This window comes from Choloepus didactylus, chromosome 24 (genome assembly GCF_015220235.1).
Source record: "Choloepus didactylus isolate mChoDid1 chromosome 24, mChoDid1.pri, whole genome shotgun sequence".
Lineage (NCBI taxonomy): Eukaryota > Metazoa > Chordata > Mammalia > Pilosa > Megalonychidae > Choloepus > Choloepus didactylus.
Window position 1 is genome coordinate 3067270 of NC_051330.1, and position 24815 is coordinate 3092084.

Consider the following 24815-nt stretch of genomic DNA (forward strand, 5'->3'; position numbering starts at 1 on the left):
ACCATTTGATTATACTTCATTTCATTTATCCATTCATCAGTTGACGGACATGGGTTTTTTTCCAGTTTGGGCTATTATGAATAATGTTGCCATGAACCTTAAAGTACAAGATTTTTTGTGGATATTTGTTTGCACTTTTCCTGGGAAAATATATAGAAATGGAATTGCTGGATCATATAGGACTCCATTTAAATGCTTAAAGAGCTTTCACATTGTTTTCAAAAGGCTCACTTTGTTTCTCAAGCAAATGTCTTTGCTGTCAGCTTGGTCATGGATCTAAAACCCTGGGCTTGGGATGCCCAGTAAGACTCTCTTGGCCCCCTGTGCGCTTGGCCATCCTCACCCCCTGCTGTTCTCTGCCGGTCACCCAACTGCCCACAGTTATGGCAGAGTCCCCAGTGTCCCCTCACACTGCATTATCTGCGTCCTTCCCCTCTGTGGCCCACACCATTTGGGCTTGAACATTCCAGCTGAGGCAGAGGCATTGAGCATTGAGAAGGCCTGGGCAGCTGGGAAGTGGCCAGAGGTGATCTCTGTGGTCAGGGAGACTGTGAGGACAGTGTCCTGCACACCTGTGAACATCGCAGTGACGGGGGACTCTGGCAATGGCATGTCCTCCTTCATCAACGCACTGCGGGGCATCGGGCACGAGGAGGAGGCCGCGGCTCCCACTGGGGTGGTGAGAACCACCCTCACTCGTGCCTCCTACTCATCCTCCCATTTTCCAAATATGGTTGTGGGACCTGCCCGGCACAGGGTCTACCACCCAAAGCCTGGAGAACTACCTGCTGGAAAGGCAGTTCAGTCAGTATGATCTCTTCATCTGAACACTCCAGCGTGAACACTGTGAGGCTTGCCAACACCATGGAGAGCAGGGGAAAGAAGTTCTCTGTCGTTTGGACCAAGACTTTCCAGGACCTCAGCATGAGTGCCCTCAGGGTGGGTCAGCTCCAATACGAAACCAAAGAAAATATGCTGGACAATCTCCAGAAGGAGCAGGTTTGTGATCCCCCATATTTCTCCAGCCTTGACCCTTCTCTGTGTGCCAGCACCATAATACATTCCATTCCCTAGCTTTGCTCAATTTCATTGACCAAATTAGCTTGGACTGGAGTATGGGATAAAAGTTATTTTCCTAGTTCTCCCATTCCTTTATTATTTAAAGCTAACATCTTTCCTCTGTATTTGAGTCTTTTGGGTTTTCTCCTAATTTTTTTCTTCTCATCTCTCATCCCCCAGACTCACTTCCATTTACCTACTCAGCATGCACAAGGCTCTTTAAAATAACCACTTACATCTTTGTTCAGTTTTGGAGATTTTCCTCTGTTATTTTTTCTAAGTGTAACATATATTCAACACCTACAATAGGATGTGTGGTGTGTGTGTATATGTGTGTGTGTGCATGTGTGCACTAAAGCAGAACACTAAAATAAATATCTGTGAACTCACCTCCCAAATTAGGAATTCAAGTGTTTTCTGTGTCACTGAATCAACCCATATGCTGTGCCCCATGGCCCGTCCCTCAACAACTTCCTCTAAAAGTACAGCTAGATAATTTTTTCTCATTTCCCTTCCTTTCTTATTTAGTTTCCTTTAATTTTGCTTACTTCAGTATTTTAGAAAAATGGAATTATTTTCAGTGCCATCATCTGGTAAGTTGCTTTTAGTGTGCAAATTGTTTCTAAATTTCAAGTGTGTTTTACATAGAGCTACGGTTCCTTCTATTTTGTGAATATAATACATTTTATTTGTCCATTTGTTACCAATGGATATCTGGATTTGAGTTCTTTATAGTGCTTTCTTTTATCTCTCTCTCTTCCAAGAATTGCTGTTATAAACATCCTTGAAAATATCTTCTGCTGCATCTGTATACAACTTCCTCAAGGGTTCAGAACTAGGAGTGGATTTGTTGAGCTGAGCACAGTTTTGTTTTGATTTGTTCTATTTTAGATATTGCAGCAAAGGAAGGGAATGCATTGTTCTCCAAACAAGCTTAAAATCTCTTATTGTTCAGATATTTTGGATCCTTGCTTTTAATATTTCTGTTATTATTTAAGAACTGGACAGGACCTGCCTGTCATGAGTACTTCATATGTGGAGTACAATGTGTTTGGTACTTGTGACTGCCCTTTCTGAGGTGGATAATATGATATTTGAACACATTTGCATTCAAAGAAGCCTCTTCAGTCATGTTCTTTAAGTTCTCTGTGAGCTGCTGTCTAAGGCCCTTGGATTTATACCTTTGTCTGAATGGACTTCACGGGTGGGTACTGGGCTCCTCTGACACTCCCACACCATTTACTATTTAAACTCTAAAGTCATACTAGGACTACTGCTACTAATTTGTATTTTTTTAGACTTTAAAACAGCTATTTATGTATATATAAGAACACACATATATATGTGCATGTATATGTATACAAATGCACATATATACATAAACAGATGTATATGTACAGACACAACACATGCACTCATATATGAAAACACAGTCAAGGATCACAGTGATTACAAACCTAATATTTACTGTGGCAGTGACACAGACTTCTACAGTACTACTCAGAGATAACAGAGAAAATAGAAGGAAATGGGAGAGTAGAAAATATCCCATTATGTTTTTTTTTTTTTTTTTTTAATCATCATTTTATTGAGATATATTCACATACCACGCAGTCATACAAAACAAATTGTACTTTCGATTGTTTACAGTACCATTACATAGTTGTACATTCATCACCTAAATCAATCCCTGACACCTTCATTAGCACACACACAAAAATAACAAGAATAATAATTAGAGTGAAAAAGAGCAATTGAAGTAAAAAAGAACACTAGGTACCTTTGTCTGTTTGTTTGCTTCCCCTACTTTTGTACACATCGATCCATAAACTAGACAAAGTGGAGTTTGGTCCTTATGGCATTCCCAATCCCACTGTCACCCCTCATAAGCTACATTTTTATACAACTGTCTTCGAGATTCATGGGTTCTGGGTTGTAGTTTAATAGTTTCAGGTATCCACCACCAGCTACCCCAATTCTTTAGAACCTAAAAAAGGTTGTCTAAAGTGTGCGTAAGAGTGCCCACCAGAGTGATCTCTCGGCTCGTTTTGGAATCTCTCTGCCACTGAAGCTTATTTCATTTCCTTTCACATCCCCCTTTTGGTCAAGAAGATGTTCTCCATCCCACGATGCCGGGTCTACATTCCTCCCCGGGAGTCATATTCCACGTTGCCAGGGAGATTCACTTCCCTGGGTGTCTGATCCCACGTAGGGGGGAGGGCAGTGATTTCACCTTTCAAGTTGGCTTAGCTAGAGAGAGAGGGCCACATCTGAGCAACAAAGAGGCATTCAGGAGGAGACTCTTAGGCACAAATACAGGGAGGCCTAGCCTCTCCTTTGCAGCAACCGTCTTCCCAAGGGTAAAACTTATGGTAGAGGGCTCAACCCATCAAACCACCAGTCCCCTATGTCTGTGGTCATGTTAGCAACCATGGAGGTGGGGTAGGCGAATACCCCTGCATTCTCCACAGGCTCCTCAAGGGGGCACTACATCTTATTTTTTTTTTTTTTTCCTTGTTTGTCTTTTTCCTTTTTTTTTTTTTTTTAACTTTCCCTTCTTTTTTCAAATCAACTGTATGAAAAAAAAAGTTAAAAAGAAAACAAACATACAATAAAAGAACATTTCAAAGAGACAATAGCAAGGGAGTAAGAAAAAGACAACTAACCTAAGATAACTGCTTAACTTCCAACATGTTCCTACTTTACCCCAAGAAAGTTACATACTATAGCAACATTTCAGTGAACTTGTTCCTACTACATCCATCAGAAATTAACAGACCATAGTCATTTCTGGGCATCCCCAGAACGTTAAATAGCTTATCTGTTCTTCTTGGATTATTGTTCCCCCTTCCTTAATTGCTCTCTACTGCTAGTTCCCCTACATTCTACATTATAAACCATTTGTTTTACATTTTTCAAAGTTCACATTAGTGGTAGCATATAATATTTCTCTTTTTGTGCCTGGCTTATTTCGCTCAGCATTATGTCTTCAAGGTTCATCCATGTTGTCATATGTTTCACCAGATCGTTCCTTCTTACTGCCGCGTAGTATTCCATCGTGTGTTTATACCACATTTTATTTATCCACTCATCTGTTGAAGGACATTTGGGTTGTTTCCATCTCTTGGCAATTGTGAATAATGCTGCTATGAACATTGGCGTGCAGATATCTGTTCGTGTCACTGCTTTCCGATCTTCCGGGTATATCCCGAGAAGTGCAATCGCTGGATCGAATGGTAGCTCTATCTCTAGTTTTCTAAGGAACTGCCAGACTGACTTCCAGAGTGGCTGAACCATTATACAGTCCCACCAACAATGAATAAGAGTTCCAATTTCTCCACATCCCCTCCAGCATTTGTAGTTTCCTGTTTGTTTAATGGCAGCCATTCTAACTGGTGTTAGATGGTATCTCATTGTGGTCTTAATTTGCATCTCTCTAATAGCTAGTGAAGCTGAACATTTTTTCATGTGTTTCTTGGCCATTTGTATTTCCTCTTCAGAGAACTGTCTTTTCATATCTTTTGCCCATTTTATAATTGGGCTGTCTGTACTATTGTCATTGAGTTGTAGGATTTCTTTGTATATGCAAGATATCAGTCTTTTGTCAGATACATGGTTTCCAAAAATTTTTTCCCATTGAGTTGGCTGCCTCTTTACCTTTTTGAGAAATTCCTTTGAGGTGCAGAAACTTTTAAGCTTGAGGAGTTCCCATTTATCTATTTTCTCTTTTGTTGCTTGTGCTTTGGGTGAAAAGTCTAGGAAGTGGCCTCCTAATACAAGGTCTTGAAGATGATTTCCTACATTATCTTCTAGTAGTTTTATGGTACTTTCTTTTATATTGAGATCTTTGGTCCATTTTGAGTTAATTTTTGTGTAGGGGGTGAGGTAGGGGTCCTCTTTCATTCTTTTGGATATGGATATCCAACTCTCCCAGCCCCATTTGTTGAAAAGACCATTATGGCTCAGTTCGGTGACTTTGGGGGCCTTATCAAAGATCAGTCGGCCATAGATCTGAGGGTCTATCTCTGAATTCTCAATTCGATTCCATTGATCTATATGTCTATCTTTGTGCCAGTACCATGCTGTTTTGGCAACTGTGGCTTTATAATAGGCTTCAAAGTCAGGGAGTGTAAGTCCTCCCACTTCGTTTTTCTTTTTTAGAGTGTCTTTAGCAATTCGAGGCATCTTCCCTTTCCAAATAAATTTGATAACTAGCTTTTCCAAGTCTGCAAAGTAGGTTGTTGGAATTTTGATTGGGATTGCATTGAATCTGTAGATGAGTTTGGGTAGAATTGACATCTTAATGACATTTAGCCTTCCTATCCATGAACATGGAATATTTTTCCATCTTTTAAGGTCCCCTTCTATTTCTTTTAGTAGAGTTATGTAGTTTTCTTTGTATAGGTCTTTTACATCTTTGGTTAAGTTTATTCCTAGGTACTTGATTTTTTTAGTTGCTATTGAAAATGGTATCTTTTTCTTGAGTGTCTCTTCAGTTTGTTCATTTCTAGCATATAGAAACATTACTGACTTATGTGCATTAATCTTGTATCCCGCTACTTTGCTAAATTTGTTTATTAGCTCTAGTAGGTGTATCGTTGATTTCTCAGGGTTTTCTAGATATAAGATCATATCATCTGCAAACAATGACAGTTTTACTTCTTCTTTTCCAATTTGGATGCCTTTTATTTCTTTGTCTTGCCGGATTGCCCTGGCTAGCCCTTCCAGCACAATGTTGAATAACAGTGGTGACAGCGGGCATCCTTGTCTTGTTCCTGATCTTAGAGGGAAGGCTTTCAGTCTCTCACCATTGAGTACTATGCTGGCTGTGGGTTTTTCATATATGCTCTTTATCATGTTGAGGAAGTTTCCTTCAATTCCTACCTTTTGAAGTGTTTTTATCAAAAACGGATGTTGGATTTTGTCAAATGTTTTTTCAGCATCTATTGAGATGATCAATTGATTTTTCCCTTTCGAGTTTTTAATGTGTTGTAATACATTGATTGTTTTTCTTATGTTGAACCATCCTTGCATGCCTGGAATGAACCCCACTTGGTCATGGTGTATGATTTTTTTAATGTGTCTTTGGATTCGATTTGCAAGTATTTTGTTGAGGATTTTTGCATCTATATTCATTAGGGAGATTGGCCGGTAGTTTTCCTTTTTTGTAGCATCTTTGCCTGGTTTTGGTATTAGATTGATGTTAGCTTCATAAAATGAGTTAGGTAGTGTTCCATTTTTTTTCAATGTTTTGAAAGAGTTTGAGTAAGATTGGTGTCAGTTCTTTCTGGAAAGTTTGGTAGAATTCCCCTGTGAAGCCATCTGGCCCTGGGCATTTATTTGTGGGAAGATTTTTGATGACTGATTGGATCTCTTTGCTTGTGATGGGTTGGTTGAGGTCTTCTATTTCTTCTCTGGTCAGTCTAGGTTGTTCATATGTTTCCAGGAAATTGTCCATTTCTTCTACATTATCCAGTTTGTTGCCATAGAGTTGTTCATAATATCCTCTTATAATTTTTTTAATTTCTTCAGGATCTGCAGTTATGTCACCTTTTTCATTCATTATTTTGTTTATATGGGTCTTCTCTCTTTTTGATTTTGTCAGTCTAGCTAGGGGCTTGTCAATCTTGTTGATCTTCTCAAAGAACCAACTTTTGGTGATATTTATCCTTTCTATAGTTTTTTTGTTCTCTATGTCATTTATTTATGCTTTAATCCTTGTTATTTGTTTTCTTGTACTTGGTTTAGGATTGGTTTGCTGTTCATTTTCTAGCTTCTTCAGTTGATCCATTAGTTCTTTGATTTTGGCTCTTTCTTCCTTTTTAATATATGCGTTTAGTGCTATAAATTTCCCCCTTAGCACTGCTTTTGCTGCATCCCATAGGTTTTGGTATGTTGTGTTCTCATTTTCATTCATCTCTATATATTTAGCAATTTCTCTTGCTATTTCTTCTTTAACCCACTGATTGTTTAGGAGTGTGTTGTTTAACCTCCAGGTATTTGTGAATTTTCTAAGTCTCTGATGGTTATTGACTTCTAATTGTATTCCATTGTGGTCAGAGAATGTGCTTTGAATAATTTCAATCTTTTTAAATTTATTGAGGCTTGTTTTATGTCCCAGCATATGATCTATTCTGGAGAAAGTTCCATGAGCACTAGAAAAGTATGTGTATCCTGTTGATTTGGGATGTAATGTCCTGTAGATGTCTGTTAAATCTAATTCATTTATCAGATTGTTTAGGTTTTCAATTTCCTTATTGGTCTTCTGTCTGGTTGATCTATCTATAGGAGAGAGTGATGTGTTGAAGTCTCCCACAATTATTGTGGAAACATCAATTGCCTCCTTTAGTTTTGTCAATGTTTCTCTCATGTATTTTGTGGCACCTTGATTGGGTGCATAGACATTTACGATTGTTATTTCTTCTTGCTGAATTGCCCCTTTTATTAGTATGTAGTGGCCTTCTTTGTCTCTCAAAACATCCCTGCATTTGAAGTCTATTTTATCTGAGATTAATATTGCTACACCTGCTTTCTTTTGGCTGTAGCTTGCATGAAATATTTTTTTCCATCCTTTCACTTTCAGTTTCTTTGTGTCCCTGTGTCTAAGATGAGTCTCTTGTATGCAACATATTGATGGTTCATTTTTTTTGATCCATTCTGCGAATCTATATCTTTTAATTGGGGAGTTTAATCCATTTACATTCAACGTTAAAACCGTGAAGGCATTTCTTGAATCGGCCATCTTATCCTTTGGATTATGTTTGCCATATTTTTCCCTCTCTCTATTAATATCCTTTATTGTACCCATACCGAATCTCTTTAGTACTGAACCTTTCTCCAAGTCTCTCTGTCCTGTCTTTGTTTCTCTGTCTGTAGGGCTCCCTTTAGTATCTCCAGTAGGGCAGGTCTCTTGTTAGCAAATTCTCTCAGCATTTCTTTGTCTGTGAAACATTTAAGCTCTCCCTCAAATTTGAAGGAGAGCTTTGCTGGATAAAGTATTCTTGGCTGGAAATTCCTCTCACTCAGAATTTTAAATATATCATGCCACTGCCTTCTCGCCTCCATGGTGGCTGCTGAGTAGTCACTACTTAGTCTTATGCTGTTTCCTTTGTATGTGGTGAATTGCTTTTCTCTTGCTGCTTTCAGAACTTGCTCCTTCTCTTCTATGTTTGACAGTGTGATCAGTATATGTCTCGGAGTGGGTTTTTTTGGATTTATTCTATTTGGAGTTCGCTGAGCATTTATGATTTGTGTATTTATGTTGTTTAGAAGATTTGGGAAGTTTTCCCCAACAATTTCTTTGAATACTCTTCCTAGACCTTTACCCTTTTCTTCCCCTTCTGGGACACCAATGAGTCTTATATTCGGACGTTTCATATTATCTATCATATCCCTGAGGTCCATTTCGAGTTTTTCAATTTTTTTCCCCATTCTTTCTTTTATGCTTTCATTTTCCATTCTGTCATCTTCCAGGTCACTGATTCGTTGTTCAACTTCCTCTAGTCTTGTACTATGAGTGTCCAGAATCTTTTTAATTTGGTCAACAGTTTCTTTAATTTCCATAAGATCATCCATTTTTTTACTTAGTCTTGCAATGTCTTCTTTATGCTCTTCTAGGGTCTTCTTGATTTCCTTCATATCCCGTACTAGGGTCTCATTGTTCATCTTTAGTTCTTTGAGTAGCTGCTCTAGGTGTGTCTCTTCTGGTCTTTTGATTTGGGTGCTTGGGCTTGGGTTATCCATATCGTCTGGTTTTTTCATATGCTTTATAATTTTCTGTTGTTTTTGGCCTCGTGGCATTTGCTGACCTTGATAGGGTTCTTTTAGGGTTTGTAGACCAGTTGAAGTCCTTATCTCTAATTTATCAGATCTACAGCTTCGTGGAGTACACTTTCTCTAACTAACCAGCAGGTGGCGTCCACGAGCCACCTGTTCTCCACAAGCCAGATCTCCCCTGCTTAGCCTTTTTGGTGAGTGGGGGAGTGAGTCTTGTGGGGCCCAATTGGTGTCCCAAGCTTGCGTGTGTAGTTGGTGTTGCCTGCCCTGTATGTGGGGCGTGTTTCTGGGCAGTTGGGGAGGGGGGGTGGCCCTAACAATCAAATCTCCCTGATGATCCTAGAGTTTTAAAGCTACTGCAATAGTCTAATCCTTCAGTTCAGTCCTGCCACAGTTTGTCTCTGCCACTGACCCACAAGTCTTTGGTATTGGCGTATGGCTCCTGAGACTTGCAAGTGGGCCCCTCTTCCAGGCTGTGCACCCCGGGTCCTCTCTTGAGGGATGACTGTGCTATGTCACAGGTGAGTGCCGTCCCCCCAGGGCAGTTCTGGGCTGCTGGGCTGTGTTGGGAGGCTCCCAGTCTGCTCAAATGATGGCTGAATGGGGCTCTGTTAATTCACACTGCTCCCCCTTCCCAGCTCTGGGACATTCAGCTGAGGTTGCAGAGAAGGCTAATGTCCACGCCCAGTTTTGTGGTGTGTGCCTGTTATTTGAAGCACTTCCGTCACACTGGGTTGTCTGGGGCAGCTCTGGGCTATGGGGCTGGCGATGGGCAGGAGTGTTTCCTGTCCACCAGGATGGTGGCTGCGAGCGGACACCCCCCTTTTCTTGGGAAGTTGTGTTGTTTAGTGAATTTTCTCAGCCACTGGATTATTGCCTTTTGTCTCAGAGCTCTCTTAGTTCTGCTCTTGACTTGACGTGCCCAAATTTCAATTCTTTGAAGCTTTCTGTATTGAGCTTCTTAGAGTAATTGTTTTAGAAAAAGCAAAAAGGATTTAAAAAAAAAAAAAAAAAAAAAAAAAAAAAAAAAAAAAAAACACGGCCCTCCTCAGAGATCTAATGGGTTATTGAAATGCTAATAGACAAAGCAACCAGGGCCATTAAGGAAAGGTGCACAGGGCAGAGAGATCAGCCTTGCTTCGGGATTTGCATATGCGCCTCAAGGCCTGATCTCCGCCCTTCCCCTTTCTGTGTTCACCAGAACTCCAAAAATCCTCTGCTTTTATTTTGGAGTTTTTCGTGTTGTTTTTTTTCTATGCCTGTCTCCTCTCTGCTGGGCTGGCTGCTCTCAGAGTCTCTGGTGTCTGGCCTCAGTCTATCTATGGTTGGAGTTTGAATCAGTAGAATGAGTTTCCGATAAGAGCAGCCACTGCAATTCTCCCTTCTCCTTCCTGGAGCTGACAGCCCCTCCTCCCCCGGGACTGAGCCTGGCAGGGAGGGGCGCGGGTCCCTTGGCCGCAAATACTTACAGCTTTCGCTGATCTCAGCAGTTCCACGTTTTCATGAGTGTTGTATGAAGTATGCCCAAAGACAGATTGCTCTGTGGTGTCCAGTCCACGCAGTTCCTGGCTTTTTACCTACTTTCCTGGAGGAGTAACTAAAACATACAGCTCACCAGTCTGCCATCTTGCCCCGCCTCCCCCCCCATTATGTTTTGCATCTTCAGAGAGAAACAAAATTCCTACTACATCCTGAGACCTATATAAATGCCTGACAGACAGCAGCCACTGAGTAAATATTACTTGATTGACTACTGCACACATCAAAGAGCTGGAGGCTGTAAATAAAGGCCCATTAGGAGGGAAAGATAAAGCTATTGGAAATGTAAAGTGTGATTATTAAAATAAAACAGTAAACGGCTTGGACTAAAAGGAAACTTTCAGAAGGTAGTAAAAACATGGCACTCCCCAGGCCACCAGGTTCAGGTTGGACCATCAACGCCAGACGCGTCCTGAATAAACAGGGTAGCAGTGATGGGTCATCTGAGAGTGTGAGGACTTTCTCCGAAGCTTCTAGCTCCATGAAGTGCTACTTTCCATCATGCACCTGCCCCAAGGCTCCCACCCCACTCCTTTCTCCCTCCACGGAGGTATATGGTAGGTGATGGCCACCAGTTCATATTTTTCTACTGGGAGAAGCTGATCAATCAAAGAACTTGCATTTGGAGGACTCATTCTTTTTCTTTCTTATTCCTACTTCACTCAGACCAATGAAAGGCAGTGATCTGGGTGAACATGCCTGCCTGTCGGGACACAGCTTACCTTAAGCGGAATCCTCCAATTAGGGAAAGGGTCATCAGGTTAGCAAATTGCTTTTGGTTCTCACATGAGCTTACATCCTATAACCCAGCACATGTTGACAACCATTTCAATTTGTCTACTTCTGCAAAACAAACTACCACAAAGCTTGATGGCTTAAAACAACAACCATTTCACTGTTTCTCATCATTTCTTGGGTCAGGAATTCTGTTCAAGGCAGCATCATATGGGTTTCCCAGAGATCCAGCTGGCAAAGGTCTAATCTAGAGGGTAGAGGTATCTTCACTCACAGGCTTTGGTGGGAACAGTGGAAAGACTAGACCCAGCTTCTACTGTCCACCGGAGCACCTACCTCTGGCCTTTCCCAAACACTTACCTACACTTCAGGGCTCCTAGAGACACTGATGTAAGAGACCCAGTAGGAGGCTGCAAGTCTTCTAACAATCCAACCTCAGATTTCCCAGAATATCATCTACACCACAATTCAATCAGGTAAAATCAGAGTCAAGAGCAGAAGAAGGAAAGAAACTGCTGCTATATTTAATTCTTAGAAGTAATAAAGGTGAAATTTTGGTTCTCAATTGATTTATTTGCTAGTTGATCACAATTTGTGGTGGTGATTTTACTTCTCCTCAGAGAGCCCATCAGAGGAGATGAGATCTGATGCAGATTAAGGCTTATGTTAAAATAAATTAGATCCCACAATCTTGAAATTCATATAGCAAGATGATCCAATTACAGATAAATGGGGTTGTACATTGTTCGTTTTAAAGCAAGCATGCTATAAATACAGCTGTTGCTTTTAGTTATACAGCTAGAAATGAGGAAAAAGAAGACGGATTTCAGGAATTTTCCTGATGTGCAAGATAATTTGCACAGTTTATATACTGTTGTGATACTGATTATGGTAAGCTCATGAGGTCACTTAGTGGGGTTATCACAAAGTTGATGAGAAAATTAAATTTTCCACCATTTATTGTTTTTTATTTTAAATAAACTACTAAGCATTTATCCAAAACATGAAAAAATGCAAATGTGATGATTACATGCTCTTATGCCATGCTAGATCACTGTCTAATGTGCCTGCCTAAGTCCATCTGACCTCTGGATGTGGGGGCAGATAACATAACCCTGTTTACAGAGTAAATTAGGGACCAGGCAGTTTATTTGTAAACTGATAAGGAACTATGATTTACCTTCCATGCAATAGAAAAGATAAGGACAAAGATCATGGTTCATTGCTGATAGGACAGAAAGCAATTTTGTACTCAACCTTACTGTCTTGTCTCCAGGATTTTTTCCCTCAAATGACTCTAGCATTACCACGACCCTGCATTAATGAATAAAAATAAAATCTGTGACAAAGTTCATTTTAAACTTCTGGCAAACTGATTTTCAACTAAGATGCCTTGTGCACTTAGTTAGGAAAAACTAACAGTTTTACCTAATGGTTCTGGGAAAACTGGACCTCCATATGCAAAAGAAAGAAAGTGGAACCCTACCTCTCACCATATTAAAAAAAAAAAAAACTCAAAATGGTTCAAGAACCAAAGTAAACAACAAAAACCATACACTTCTCAGAGAAATCATAGGGAAGTATATTGAAGATTTTGTGATAGGCAATGGTTTCTTAGAATTTACATGAAAAGAATGAAAACAAAAGGGAAAATGGATAAATTGACTTTATCAAAATTTAAAATTTTGTGCACTAGAGAAATTCATTATGAAAGTGAAACATGACCTATATAATTGGAGAAAATATTTGAAACCACATATCCAATAAGAGTTTAATGTCTAGAAAATATAATAATTCATACAATTCAACAAGAAAAAGACAAACAGTCCAAGAACAAATGGGCAAAAGACATGGATAGACATTTCTACAAAGAATATATACAAATGGCTAAAAATCACATGAAAAGTTTCTCAAATGTTCTGATTTATGGTTTAGCTCTGTGAGCTTTGTTGTGAATTTTTCAGGATTTTCTCTACATACAATCATATCATCTGCAAATAGAGAAAGTACTACTTCTTCCTTGCCTTTTTGGAAGATTTTTATCTTTTTCTTGCCTAATTTCCCTGGCAAGAACTTCCAGTAAAACATTGAATAACAGTGGTGAGAGTGGACATCCTTGTTTTGTTTCTGATCTTGGTGGGGAAATTTTCAGTCTTCACCGTTAAGAAGGATATTAGATGCGGGCTTTTCATATATACCCTTTGTCATGTTGTGAAAATTTCCTTCTGTTCTAGTGCTCTATGTAGTTTTATCAAGAAAAGATGCTGTATTCTGACAAATGCACTTTTGCGATCAATTGAGATCACAAGTATTTTTTCCTTCATTCTGTCAATGTGTTGCATTACATTAATTGATTTTCTTATGTTGAACCAACCTTGGATAGCAGGAATAAATACCACTTGATCATGGTGTATTATTCTTTTAATATGCTGTTGGATTCGGTTTGCTTGTATTTTTTGAACATTTTTGCAGCTATATACGTAAGAGATATTACTCTGCAGGAGCACAACATTTTGAATACAGTGAACAGCACTGAAATATATGTATCTAAATACGATTAAAGGGGGAAATGTTAGGTTGTATATACGGTAACAGAATAAAAATTTTGAAATATATCCATGAAACTCCACTACACAGTGAACCCAAATTTAAACCATGGACTTTAATTAATAATATACTTAAAAATCTGTCATTTTCACTTGTAACAAGTGATCCACACGAATGCAAGGTGTTGATTTTGGGGCGGTAATGGGAACCCTTTAATTTATGCATGATTGTTCTGTAATCCCATAACTTTCTTAAAAAGAACAACAGAAGAGACTCAAAATAATTAGCTATTAGGGAACTGCAAATCAAAACCACAATGAGATTCCATTCCTTACCCTTTGGAATGGCTACTTGAAGTAAATAGAAAATAAGTGTTGCAGAGTATGTGGAGAATTAAAACCAACCATTCATTGTTGATGGGAATATAAATTCTGTAGCTGCTATGGAAACAATATGGTGATTTCTCAGTAAAGAATAGTCACATAACCTGACAATCCCACTTTTAGGTACATACCCTAAATAATTGAAAGCTGAGGTTCAAACAGACATATGTAAACTGATGTTCTTAGCAGCAGTGTTTCACAATTACCAAAAGATGGGAGCAACCCACGTGTCCATCAAGAGATGAATGACTAAACAATTAGTGGGATATAAATACAAAGGAATATTATTCAGCCACAGAAAGAATAAAGTTCTGAGTCATGCAACATGGAGGAACCCTGAAGCCATTATGCTGGATGAAGTAAACCAGGGACAAAAGTATACATGTTTTATCATCTCAGTGATACGAAATGATGAGGATAGGCTAGTTCATAGAATCAAAAACTGGAATATAGGTTAGCAGGTGTAGAGTGGGGTTGGGAATGGGGAATTAATGCTTAATTGGTACAGAGCTTCTTTGTATGATTCTGCAACACAAAAAGTGTACCATAATGCAAAATATTCACTAAAGGTTTTAATACAATTATAATATCCTTTCACCAATTGTAGCAAAGTCAACACTAATCCAACATGTTGATGATAAAGAAAACTGGGTATATAAGTGGGGTATATGAAGACTCATTATTTTCTGTATATTTCTGTAAACCTACAACATCTCTAATAAAATATTAGCTTAAAATGTTATTCTACTATTTCAAGGGAGGATTTGAGAATTTTTTGACATATGAGATTTCTTTTTTGATTTGAGAATTTTTTGGCAGAAGAAACACAAAAATACTTTATTTTAAGATCAAATCTTTACTATTAACCCAGTTTCAACTTTTGGAGTTAACTAAAGTCATCACTATATTGTGAAAAATTTTGACATTAGAATCTTCATACCATAAGTGATGCATAACCACAAAAAACAGAGAAACTCCATTTACTTTATTGAAGAAATTGGAAGATGCAAACTTTTCAATTAGGAACTTGGTCCCATTTGGATAAATGACTTTGTTACAGTGCCTATATGACAATTGAATGTAAGCACTCTTCAACTCAATTTATCTTACATCATGAAATGATAATTTAGGACTGCTCTTTGAATAATCAAAGACCTTGTGTCTCTAAAGTACAGTTCAGCTCTGTTCTTTCATTCTTTGTTCAGCTATGCATGGTGGTTTAGAGCTGTTATGCACTCCAGAGAAGGCCAGTTTCTTTTAATCCATTCCTTTGGGTCCAGGCCTATTGGAGGTGGGATTTTATGTTAGGTTATTTCAATTGAGATGTGACCCAGCCCAGTCAAGGTGGGTCTTCACCCTGTTACTGGAGTCCTTTATGAGAGGATAAAACACACAACGATGTAGAGAGATGAAACACATGGAGCACAGAGAAAAGCCCTGGAGAAGCAGAGAGAGAAGAACACAGGCATAGAAGCCGAGAGAGGAAACCAGTGAGTCTAGAAGCTGGAAACCATGAAACCTGGAGAGAAGGAGCAGCAGATGTCGGCCACACGTGCTCTCACGTGGCAGAGGTGTCCTGAATGCCAGCAGCATTTCTTCAGAGAAGGCATCTTCCTGTTTATGCCTCAATTTGGGCATTTACACAGCCTTGTAACTTTAAATTTATTAACTAATAAATCCTCATTGAAAAGTCAACACATTTCTGGTATATTCCATTCTGGAAGTTTGAGCAAACCAAAAATCTATGATTGGACTAAAGTGTTTTTAAGGTTATGAATTGTTAATTCCATTAAATGTTAGCACTTATTTCTTTTGATTACAGAAACCCTGTCTGTGTTTAAACATTTTTTCCCACCTAATATCACATAAGACTTATACAGTCTTTCCAACATGACTCCAGAAGTCCATCGGCTCTGCATCCTACACATCCCCGGACAACACACGTGCAGTTTTCCTTACCCCCTTCACTTGAAATTCCATCTCCTTCCCCCATTCTAGTGGATGGCAGTAGAATGTTTTCCCCACCCTTCTTTTCTCCCCCTGAACCATGCTTGCTTTCAGGGTGGAGGTGCCCTTTTGTAGAATATGAGGAGTGCAGTTCAAGAAACATGTGGTTACACATGGTGATTGGGTGATGGGGATGTAGATATGAATAACAGAAGTAAGAAATCTGAGCCTGCTTCTCAATTTTCTTCCTATTCTGGAATTTAATTTCTATTTTGAATCCACATCCCATGAAGGAATTCTGGGAAAATTTACCACACTCAGGGTTTCCCATTTCCCTTTCCCCTGGGTTGCACCTAAGTTGAGTGATTGTGTGGTGCCGTGTTGTTGGCATGTCTGACCCACAGGTGTGGTTTTCTAACCATGCCTGTATCTGCTGGGATGTGCATGGTTGTGTCACTATCTCAGGCTTGGACTGTATTGATTAGAGCCCCTCATTCCTCACCCCAGAACCAAGCCCCTACCTCAGCTACTTCTACACTCTCATGGAAGGCACATGGGCAGTTGGTCTGAAATCCCAAGTTACTCAAGGAACTTGGAAACTGGGACCATCTTCAACATTCAGCCGTATTGTTCTGCTTCTTATTGTCACATAATTGCATACTTTCCAATTACCAAACCCAGGTGGGGATCTTATTCTCCAACTCAACCTGGACTTGGATCAGGGACACCAGTGTATATGGTCTCAGAGATGCTTCAGAGCCTCAAATGCGCAGATTGCCCACTTAGTTACTATCATGTTCTACAGACTGTTGTGCTGAGAGCTGGAGAAATAGTCAAAGGTTTTGACCCAGTCTGAGTTATCAGAGAAGGCTTCCATGGATGAAATGATAGCTAACCTACATTTTGAAGGATGGGTTAGCGTGAGCTGGGCAAATGGCAGAGGGAAGAGACTTACATGTAAGGAGAAGAAAAAGACACAGAGTGACAAAATGCTTGGTACCTCTGGGGAGCCACAGGTAGACTGCTGCTGTTGGAACAAAGAGCACAAGCTGAAAAGTGGTGGGAAATGAGGGGAGAGACAGGCAGGGAGGTTCTTGCTTTCCTTTTAGTTTTAAATGCATTTTTATTGAGATATATTTACATACCTTACAATCATCTGAATTGTACAATGAATTGTTCACAATATCATAAATATAGTTTGCATTCATCACCACAATTAACTTTTGAATATTTTCATTACACAAAAAAATAAGAATAAAAATTAAAATAAAGGTAATAAAGAACACCAAAAATATCCCATACCCCCCACACACCCTATTATTCATGTACATTTTGTTCCCATTTTTCTACCCATCTGTCAATACACTGGATAAAGGGAGTGTGAGACACAAATTTTTCACAGTCACATGCTCACACCATATAAGTTATATAGTTATCCAATTCTCTTCAGGAATCAAGGCTACTGGGTTACAGTTCAACAATTTCAGGTATTTCCTTCTACCTATTCTAATACAGTAAATACTAAAAAGGGACATCTATGTAATGCATAAGAATAACCTTCAGCATGACCTTTTAACCCCATTTGAAACTCTCAGTGACTGAAACTTAATTTTGTTTCATTTCTCCTCCCCCTTTTGGTCCAAGAAGGCTTTCTCAATTCCATGATTCTGGGTCCAGGCTCATCCCCAGGAGTCATGTCCCACAATGCCAGGGAGATTTACATGACTGGGAGTCATGCCCCACATAAGGGGGAGGGCAGCAAGTCCTCCTGCAGAGTTGGCTTAGAGAGAGAGGCCACATCTGAGCAACAAAAGGGGTTCTGAGGCATAGATGCTTAGGGACAATTGTAAGTTGACTAAGCCTCTCCTTTGCAGAAACAAGCTTCATAAGGGCAGCCCCAAGATCAAGCATTCCTCCATCTAAATTGGTAGTCCCCAATGCTTGTGAGAATATCAGGAATTCCTCAGATGGGTAAGTTTAATACATCCACATTTTCCCCAGTCCCACAAGGGGTGTTTGCAGATACTTTTTTATTCTCTGGACAGATTACTCTGGGTTGTATCAGGACTTCACACTATGCTGTAGAAACCAAACAGTTCTCATTCCCTATTCAAGATTCCATGTAACTATGGTTTTTGAATAAACTAACCATACTAGTTAAATTGTCTAGTGTGCTACAGAAAATAGAGATTCTATATGAAGGAAACCTCTCCTCCTTTGGTCTCACATAGAAGTTGAAGTTTTAAAACAAAATCAACATCATCCTTTACCCATTAGTCTGATTTACCTTAGTCCTAACCAACTTCATTTCATTCATGTCACTAACTGAAGTCTGATGTCTTTTAGAGTTTCTTTAACAGTTGCTCTATGGGGTACTACTGACATTCATAGCTGCCAAAGTCTGTCTCTAAGTCTCAGGTGTCACACAGATTCCCAAAGTTCCAGTGTCCAACCAGGTTATACACAAACAGCTCATCATCTCAGAATTTAGAAATAACCATTGCAACTCAGGAATAGATCTAACTGCTGTAAGAGCTTACAATCTAAGAACCTTTACAACAAGCCTTCCCCTGATCAACTATGCTTTCAAATTCAAATGTCAGGGCTTGCATGTTATAATTAATCCATATTAATGTGGCATTATAATCTTTGTATTTTCCATTTCTGGCTTATTTCACTCAACATATTGTCTTCAAAGTCCATTCACCTAGTTGCATGTCTCATAATGTCATTCCTTCTTGCAGTCACTCAATATCCCATTTTATTTATACACCATAGTTCACAATTCTATTTATCAGTCAGTGTACCCTTATGTCACTCCCATCCATTGCAAATTGTGGATACTGCCACCATAAACACCAGTGTGCAAATGTCCATTCATGTCCCTGTTCTCATTACGACCAAGTATATTCACACCAATGGGGATGCAAAATCATGTGGCTGTATATACCTAATAATTGTGTTGCAGGATCATTTGGCATCCCCATCTTAGCTTCCTCTGGAACCACCACACTGCCCTCCAGATGGGCTACACCATCCTACTTCCCACCAACAGTGAGTAGGAACACACCTCTCTCCACATTTCCCCCCACTTGTATCCCTCTGATATTTTAAACAGTTTAAGTCACACACCAGACAATCCATCCTAATTAAACAATCAATGGTTCTAGGTATAATCCCATAGTCATGCATTCACCACCACAATCTATATGAGGACACCGCCATTTCTTCCACAAAGAAAGAAGACAAGAAAAAGTAAATGGAAGATAAAAAAAATTTAAAAAGAAATGAGAAAAATGTAAAATAAAATAGTGAAAATGTCAGACAAAAACACCACCACCAAGAATCCCATACCTTCCCTTACGTCCTCCACTTATTGACATTTAGTTTTTGTATATTGCCTTCATTAAAATTAATGGAAGCATATTACAATGTTGCTGTTTATTGTGGAGTCTAGTTTGCACTGAATATATTTTCCCCCCTAAACCGTCCCATTTTCAAGCCCTTGGTATGTTGACATTCACTTGTTTTCCCTCATGTGCAAACATTCTTGTATCTGTACACCTGATAACCATCACTGGCCACTCTAGGGTTTGCTGTGTTATACAATCCCAGACTTTACCCTCTATCTTTCCTTCTGGTGTCATGCATGTCCCTTGCCTTCCTCTTACAACTGCAATCACACAAGGAGGTTCTTTATTAATTCATTAAGCATATAGGACACTGCCATGTCAGGGCACTAAACAGGGTAGTGAAACTTATAAGGGGTCCATAAAATATATCTCCCAAATTAGGAAACATTGAAAATAATTGAAACCTGGGACTTTCCAAGGCCTCCCTGGATGTCTGGTCACTGTTCATACATAAAGTTTAGATAAACACATCCAGGGTGTTGTGGGGAACATTTGGAGGGATGCAAAGGGGCAAACTATTGCAACTGCCGAGCTGAGAAGCGGTGAGCAGGGGGGGATATATCTGTGACATTGATGGGATCATGTATTTTGGGGTGAGGTCAGGATGACAGAGGTGAAGAAAACTAGCTCTTTGTCTTGCTCCCTTGATCAGTGAATGACCTGGGACACACACCGGTGAAGAAGGAGCCGTTGCAGGGGCTGCGTGTGAACGGGGACGAGTAGTTTTGCTATGGACTTAAGGCAGGACCAGCAAGGGGATGCCGACATTTCATTCAGGGCTATGACTGTAAAGGTGTATTACTGAATGGAAAAATGCTCTCAAAGAGCCTGAGCGATCAGCTATGCTTTCCACTTTGTGTGACAATTGTCCATGTTTGCTTTTTTAATTGGTCATTGTCCTTTTGGTACTAGTGTCATTGCAATCGCTTTGCAATTATTTTCAATACTTTCTCATGCTTAATTTACTTTATACTCCAAATCCACCTTCTCCACCCTTTTAGTATCCAAAAAGGCTGGCACACATAGGCTATATAAATGCGGTCTCTCTCCCTCTGGATTATGTTTGGATTTGGCCCAGGGGCAGCACTGGCTGGAGACCTCAAGGTCAGGCATTTGATTATCCCCATTTCCCTTGCTAAGGGGCAGGTTTAGGGGACCTCAGTCTACTGAGGTGACAGCTCCTGTCTACCGCTGCCATCTCCAGGTTCCAACAACCTGCTCCTCTCCCTGACCTTTCAGGCCTGCAAAGGTCACTCCCCGCTGTTGTTCACTCAGGGGTAAACACTTTCTCTTGGTGGTCTCCTACACCTGCCCACATCTTTGCAAATACCCTCCTTATTAAATTCCCCTCTTATTCCTCAATTGGTTGATGCCATGTATTGCCTGTCACGACCCTAATGCAAAGCCTGCTTTACCTTTGAATATATTGATGGATTTTAGGCACCTGAAAGAGAATGGAGGGAAGGATAAGCATCTCTGAGGCAGCTTTGCTGACTGCCTGGGAATCCCAGCCCCATCACCCCACAGATTCTAAAGAACAGTTTCAACCACACTGTCCAGCTGTCCTTAAAGTTGTAAAGTAACCCACTGTATCACTGACTATTTCTCAGCAGGTTGAGGGAAAGGAAAGAGAAAAGGAACAGAAAAGAGTGAATGAAAAGACATTAATGAGGAGAAATGATGTTAACATTAATGTATTAGGAAAAAAAAGAGAGACTGAGCAGGACATAACTTGATATTTTTAACTGAAAGAAAATTTCTATATTGCAATCCAAGGAAACATATTTAATGATTTCAACAAACACTTGCGTACTGTATTTGGCAGTAGAAGGATAAAAAATTTTCATAACTGTTTTCAAGCAATCTACAAGCATTAGAAATAAGCAGAGAATGTTAAGTCAAATGTCTGTCTCTTCCAGTGGAGAAAAAAGTATCCTGCTGAGAAAAGAATCCCAGTGAATGAGCCTGTTGGACTCTTCCCAAGTTGGCCTTCACCTGCAATAAAGGAGACCTTCAGGACTTTACTCAGGATGGTCTTGCTGTCCTCAACAACTATCATGAGGAACTGTTTTTGTTTCAGCTATCTAAAATAATGAATGACAAATTTACCTAAGAAGGGGATGCATTTAAGAATGGACCGTGGCACCTGAGGTTGGTGAAATCCTTTTGCAATGTGTTCTGAAGCTTTGGGAAGTCGTGCAAAGAAGGGTCAAGACTGGAGACCAGGAATATGGAGGGTTCACACACCCACTCCTTCTGGGGATTTTCCAGGATATTTCCTCGGATATTCTGCTGGAGCTCTCCCTCCCTGAGGGCACTCGTGTTGAGGTCCCTGTCCAGCTTGGTCCAGACAATATAGAACTTCTTTCCCATGCAGTCGATAGTCTTGGCAAGCCTCAAGTGATTCATGCTGAACTCTTCAGATGCGATAACGATGAAGAGATCACACAGGCTGAACTGCATTTCCTGCTGATAATTCTCCAAGCTTTGGGTGGTAGCCCCTGTGCCGGGCAGGTCCCACAGCAGCACATTTGGGAAATGGGAGGATGAGTAGGAGGCACGAGTGAGGGTGGTTCTCACCACCCCAGTGGGAGCCGCGGCCTCCTCCTTGTGCCCGATGCCCCGCAGTGCGTTGATGAAGGAGAACATGCCATTGCCAGAGTCCCCCATCACTGCGACGTTCACAGGTGTGCAGGACGCTGTCCTCACAGTCTCTGTGACCAGAGAAACCATCTCTGGCAACTTCCCATCTGTCCAGGTTTTCTCAATTCTCAAGGCCTCTGCCTCAGCTGGAATGCAGCTGCCCAAATGGTGTTTCATAACAGAGGGGAAGGATGCAGATAACGGAGTGTGAGGGGACAGTGGGGACTCTTCCATGTCTGTGAGCAGTGGAGTGACCTGAAGAAGTAGGAAGTGCCGGGTAAAGATGGTCAAGCACACAGGAAAGCAAGGAAATCTGACAGCTTAAGCCCAGGGTTTTAGATCCAAAACCAAGCTGGCAGCAAAGATTACAAACAAAGCAAGCAAACGTGCTATTTGGTGATGTGCACAGCCCTCTGGCTTGTGGGGAGGACCCATGAGGAATATTCTGCAGCTGCTGGGCCAAGGGTCAGCCCCAAGGTGGGACAGTGGGTGCAAGTGGACTGGGGCAGCAGGTCATCCACGGTGGGTGAGCACCCGTCCCCCGTCTAACCTCACTGGGTGAGGGGATGACCATTTGAAATGCCCCAATGGGCAGAGGGAGCAGGTGCTTATGGGGGGCTTTTCATATGGAATGATTCATTTCTAAGCACTAAAATTTCTCACTGCATTTTACTTTCTCAGTCACGAATTTTTTATTTTTTATCACTGTAAAGTGTTTTTTTCTCATTCCTCAATACATTCCCATGAAAATTTTAGATAACTTTCACCAGTGCTTGCCATACCTTATATGTGCCTGACCCTCATCTCCTTCAGCACGTGAAGGGCTTTCTATTTCCGCTTAACAAGCTTTTCATATAATCTCCTACTTATTTTTAAATCAGCACTTACATTTGTACATTACTATTTATTTACGTAAGTATTAAAGCTCTTTGTAAAGGTCTCATTTCCTGGTTGGCTGAACCACTGTAATGTGCTCTGAAGCACTGTGTGGGCAGGATTAGAAGAGAGAAGTGGTTGGGTTACCTGGTGGATTCTACTCCAGGTTGCAGCCTGACTGATGGGCTTTCACAATCACACGAGCTGGGAGAGACTGCTGATATTCTCTCCTAAGAGTCTCCTACTGTCTTCTCTTGTGTGATCAACACTTTTTAAAATCTTTAGTTTCAAGATCACTTCCTTGGCTGAGTAGTAGTTGCCTTGTGGCTCCTCCACAGCACGCTCTGTCCTCTGAGGGGCTATGGCCAGACCCACCTGGATCTTCCTATAAAGTTTCTGGGGACACCATCCCCACATCTCACTGCGCAGGTTATTGCCTCAGAAGACCTCATGTCCCATCCATGGTTAAAGTTTCACAGGCACCCATAGGTCTTATATAGTAGCTCCTTGTCCCCCAGCCCCTCTGGGACACATGACACACCCCCTTTCACCTCCCAGAGTCCTCAGGATGCTGCTTCTCCGAGGAGGGAAAGGACCTCAGAACACCCAGGATCGGAGGACCTGCTTGGCCACGTGCACCAGGGACAAGCTCCCGAGGACACAGTTTGTGCTCCTTGCAGAGGGGAGAGTGTTACTATCACATCACAGAGTCCATTCAAATCTCTCTGCAGGGCTGGCTGAAATCTCTCAGTAGGACCTCTGAGGGAGGCTTTCCTCTTCTTCTCCCTCTGGCCTCTCACCTCTTACCACGGGATATTAAGGTCTTGTGTCTGTGAGTCTGTCTGTGCTGTGTCCTGAACACGCATTATCTCATTTAATCTGCCCTAAACTCTAATGGGTAAGTAATAATATTATTACTGGTTAATGATGAAGAAAGAGTCTTACAGGTAATAATTTATCCCCAAATTACACAACAAATGAGTAAGGGATCCGATTTGAACCCCATGGAGTAGTTCCGCGTTTCTGACTTGGTGGAAGAGGCAGACAAGATTGCTTAATACAGATTACTATGCTCTGTGTCCTCGTTTTTGCTGGATACTGAGGTGTTTCCTTTTGTTTCATCTCTGTTCTTTTATTGGCACCATTTGCCAAGACCTTCTCCCTGAAAGTCCCTTCTCTTAATTTTTGGAAAATATAGAAACCACTGCCTTCTTTCTCTCATTCTACCAATCCACACCACATTAAAAACAAGAAGAATAATACTGATTTGCAATTGTAAAGGAAACAGAACAAAGCATCTTCACTTTTCAAAACCCTTGGTAAGGACTTTGCACACATTAACAGATGGAAATACCTAATAAATTATCAGATAAAAATGCCAAGAATTCAAAGTAAGAGATCATGAAAATGCAACCATCACTGATGATCCCATCTGCATGAGACCGTCAGCCCCTGAGGCCTGTGCACACAGTACACTGTCAAGCTCCTCCACCTGGGGTCCCTGTGAAAGGACGCTGGTGCCACAGGATGGCAAGGACAGTGCCTCCACCTGAAGGCAAGTGCCCACTGCCCTGAGCTAGGTGAGGGGATAGCATGGTGGGGCAGGGGGTGGTTGCATGAAGGAGCAATGTTGGCTGGAGTTGAGGAGAATGAGCCCTGGGCTTGGCCCAGGCTGGGAACATTCTAGAATGGGCAGTGACCAGCTGGAAGGGAGCTCTGTGGTGCCAGGATAACCATCTGCTCCTTAATCCCACCTTTGTTCCTGCCTCTTATCAGTCAGTTTCACATACTATGTTTGCAGCACTTGTGAGTATGAGCGTTTGGCTCACCAGGCTTGTCTTGGAGGGACAGGTGGGTGTCATCAGGGGAGGCAGAAGGAAATGGGGAAGGTTGAAAT

The 24815-nt window shown here is 40.8% G+C and overlaps 3 protein-coding genes and 1 pseudogene across 5 annotated transcripts in view; 2 read left to right on the forward strand and 2 right to left on the reverse strand.

Moving 5' to 3' along the window:
* LOC119520029 (immunity-related GTPase family M protein 1-like) overlaps nucleotides 1-24815 on the forward strand; it is a 379546-nt gene that overhangs the window by 95860 nt on the left and 258871 nt on the right. The window lies entirely within an intron of this gene.
* The window catches only part of LOC119520033 (T-cell-specific guanine nucleotide triphosphate-binding protein 2-like), a 51777-nt gene that overhangs the window by 10421 nt on the left and 16541 nt on the right, over nucleotides 1-24815 (reverse strand). The gene's annotated exons all lie outside the window — the stretch shown is intronic.
* LOC119519694 lies at nucleotides 296-1074 on the forward strand (annotated as a pseudogene).
* The window catches only part of LOC119520038 (immunity-related GTPase family M protein-like), a 215708-nt gene continuing 210204 nt past the window's right edge, over nucleotides 19312-24815 (reverse strand). For both annotated transcript variants that reach the window (XM_037817793.1, XM_037817794.1), the window contains exon 3: nucleotides 19312-22297. In XM_037817793.1, coding sequence (XP_037673721.1) covers nucleotides 21509-22297 — 789 coding nt within the window. In that variant the 3' untranslated portion in view covers nucleotides 19312-21508. The remainder of the gene's footprint in view (nucleotides 22298-24815) is intronic.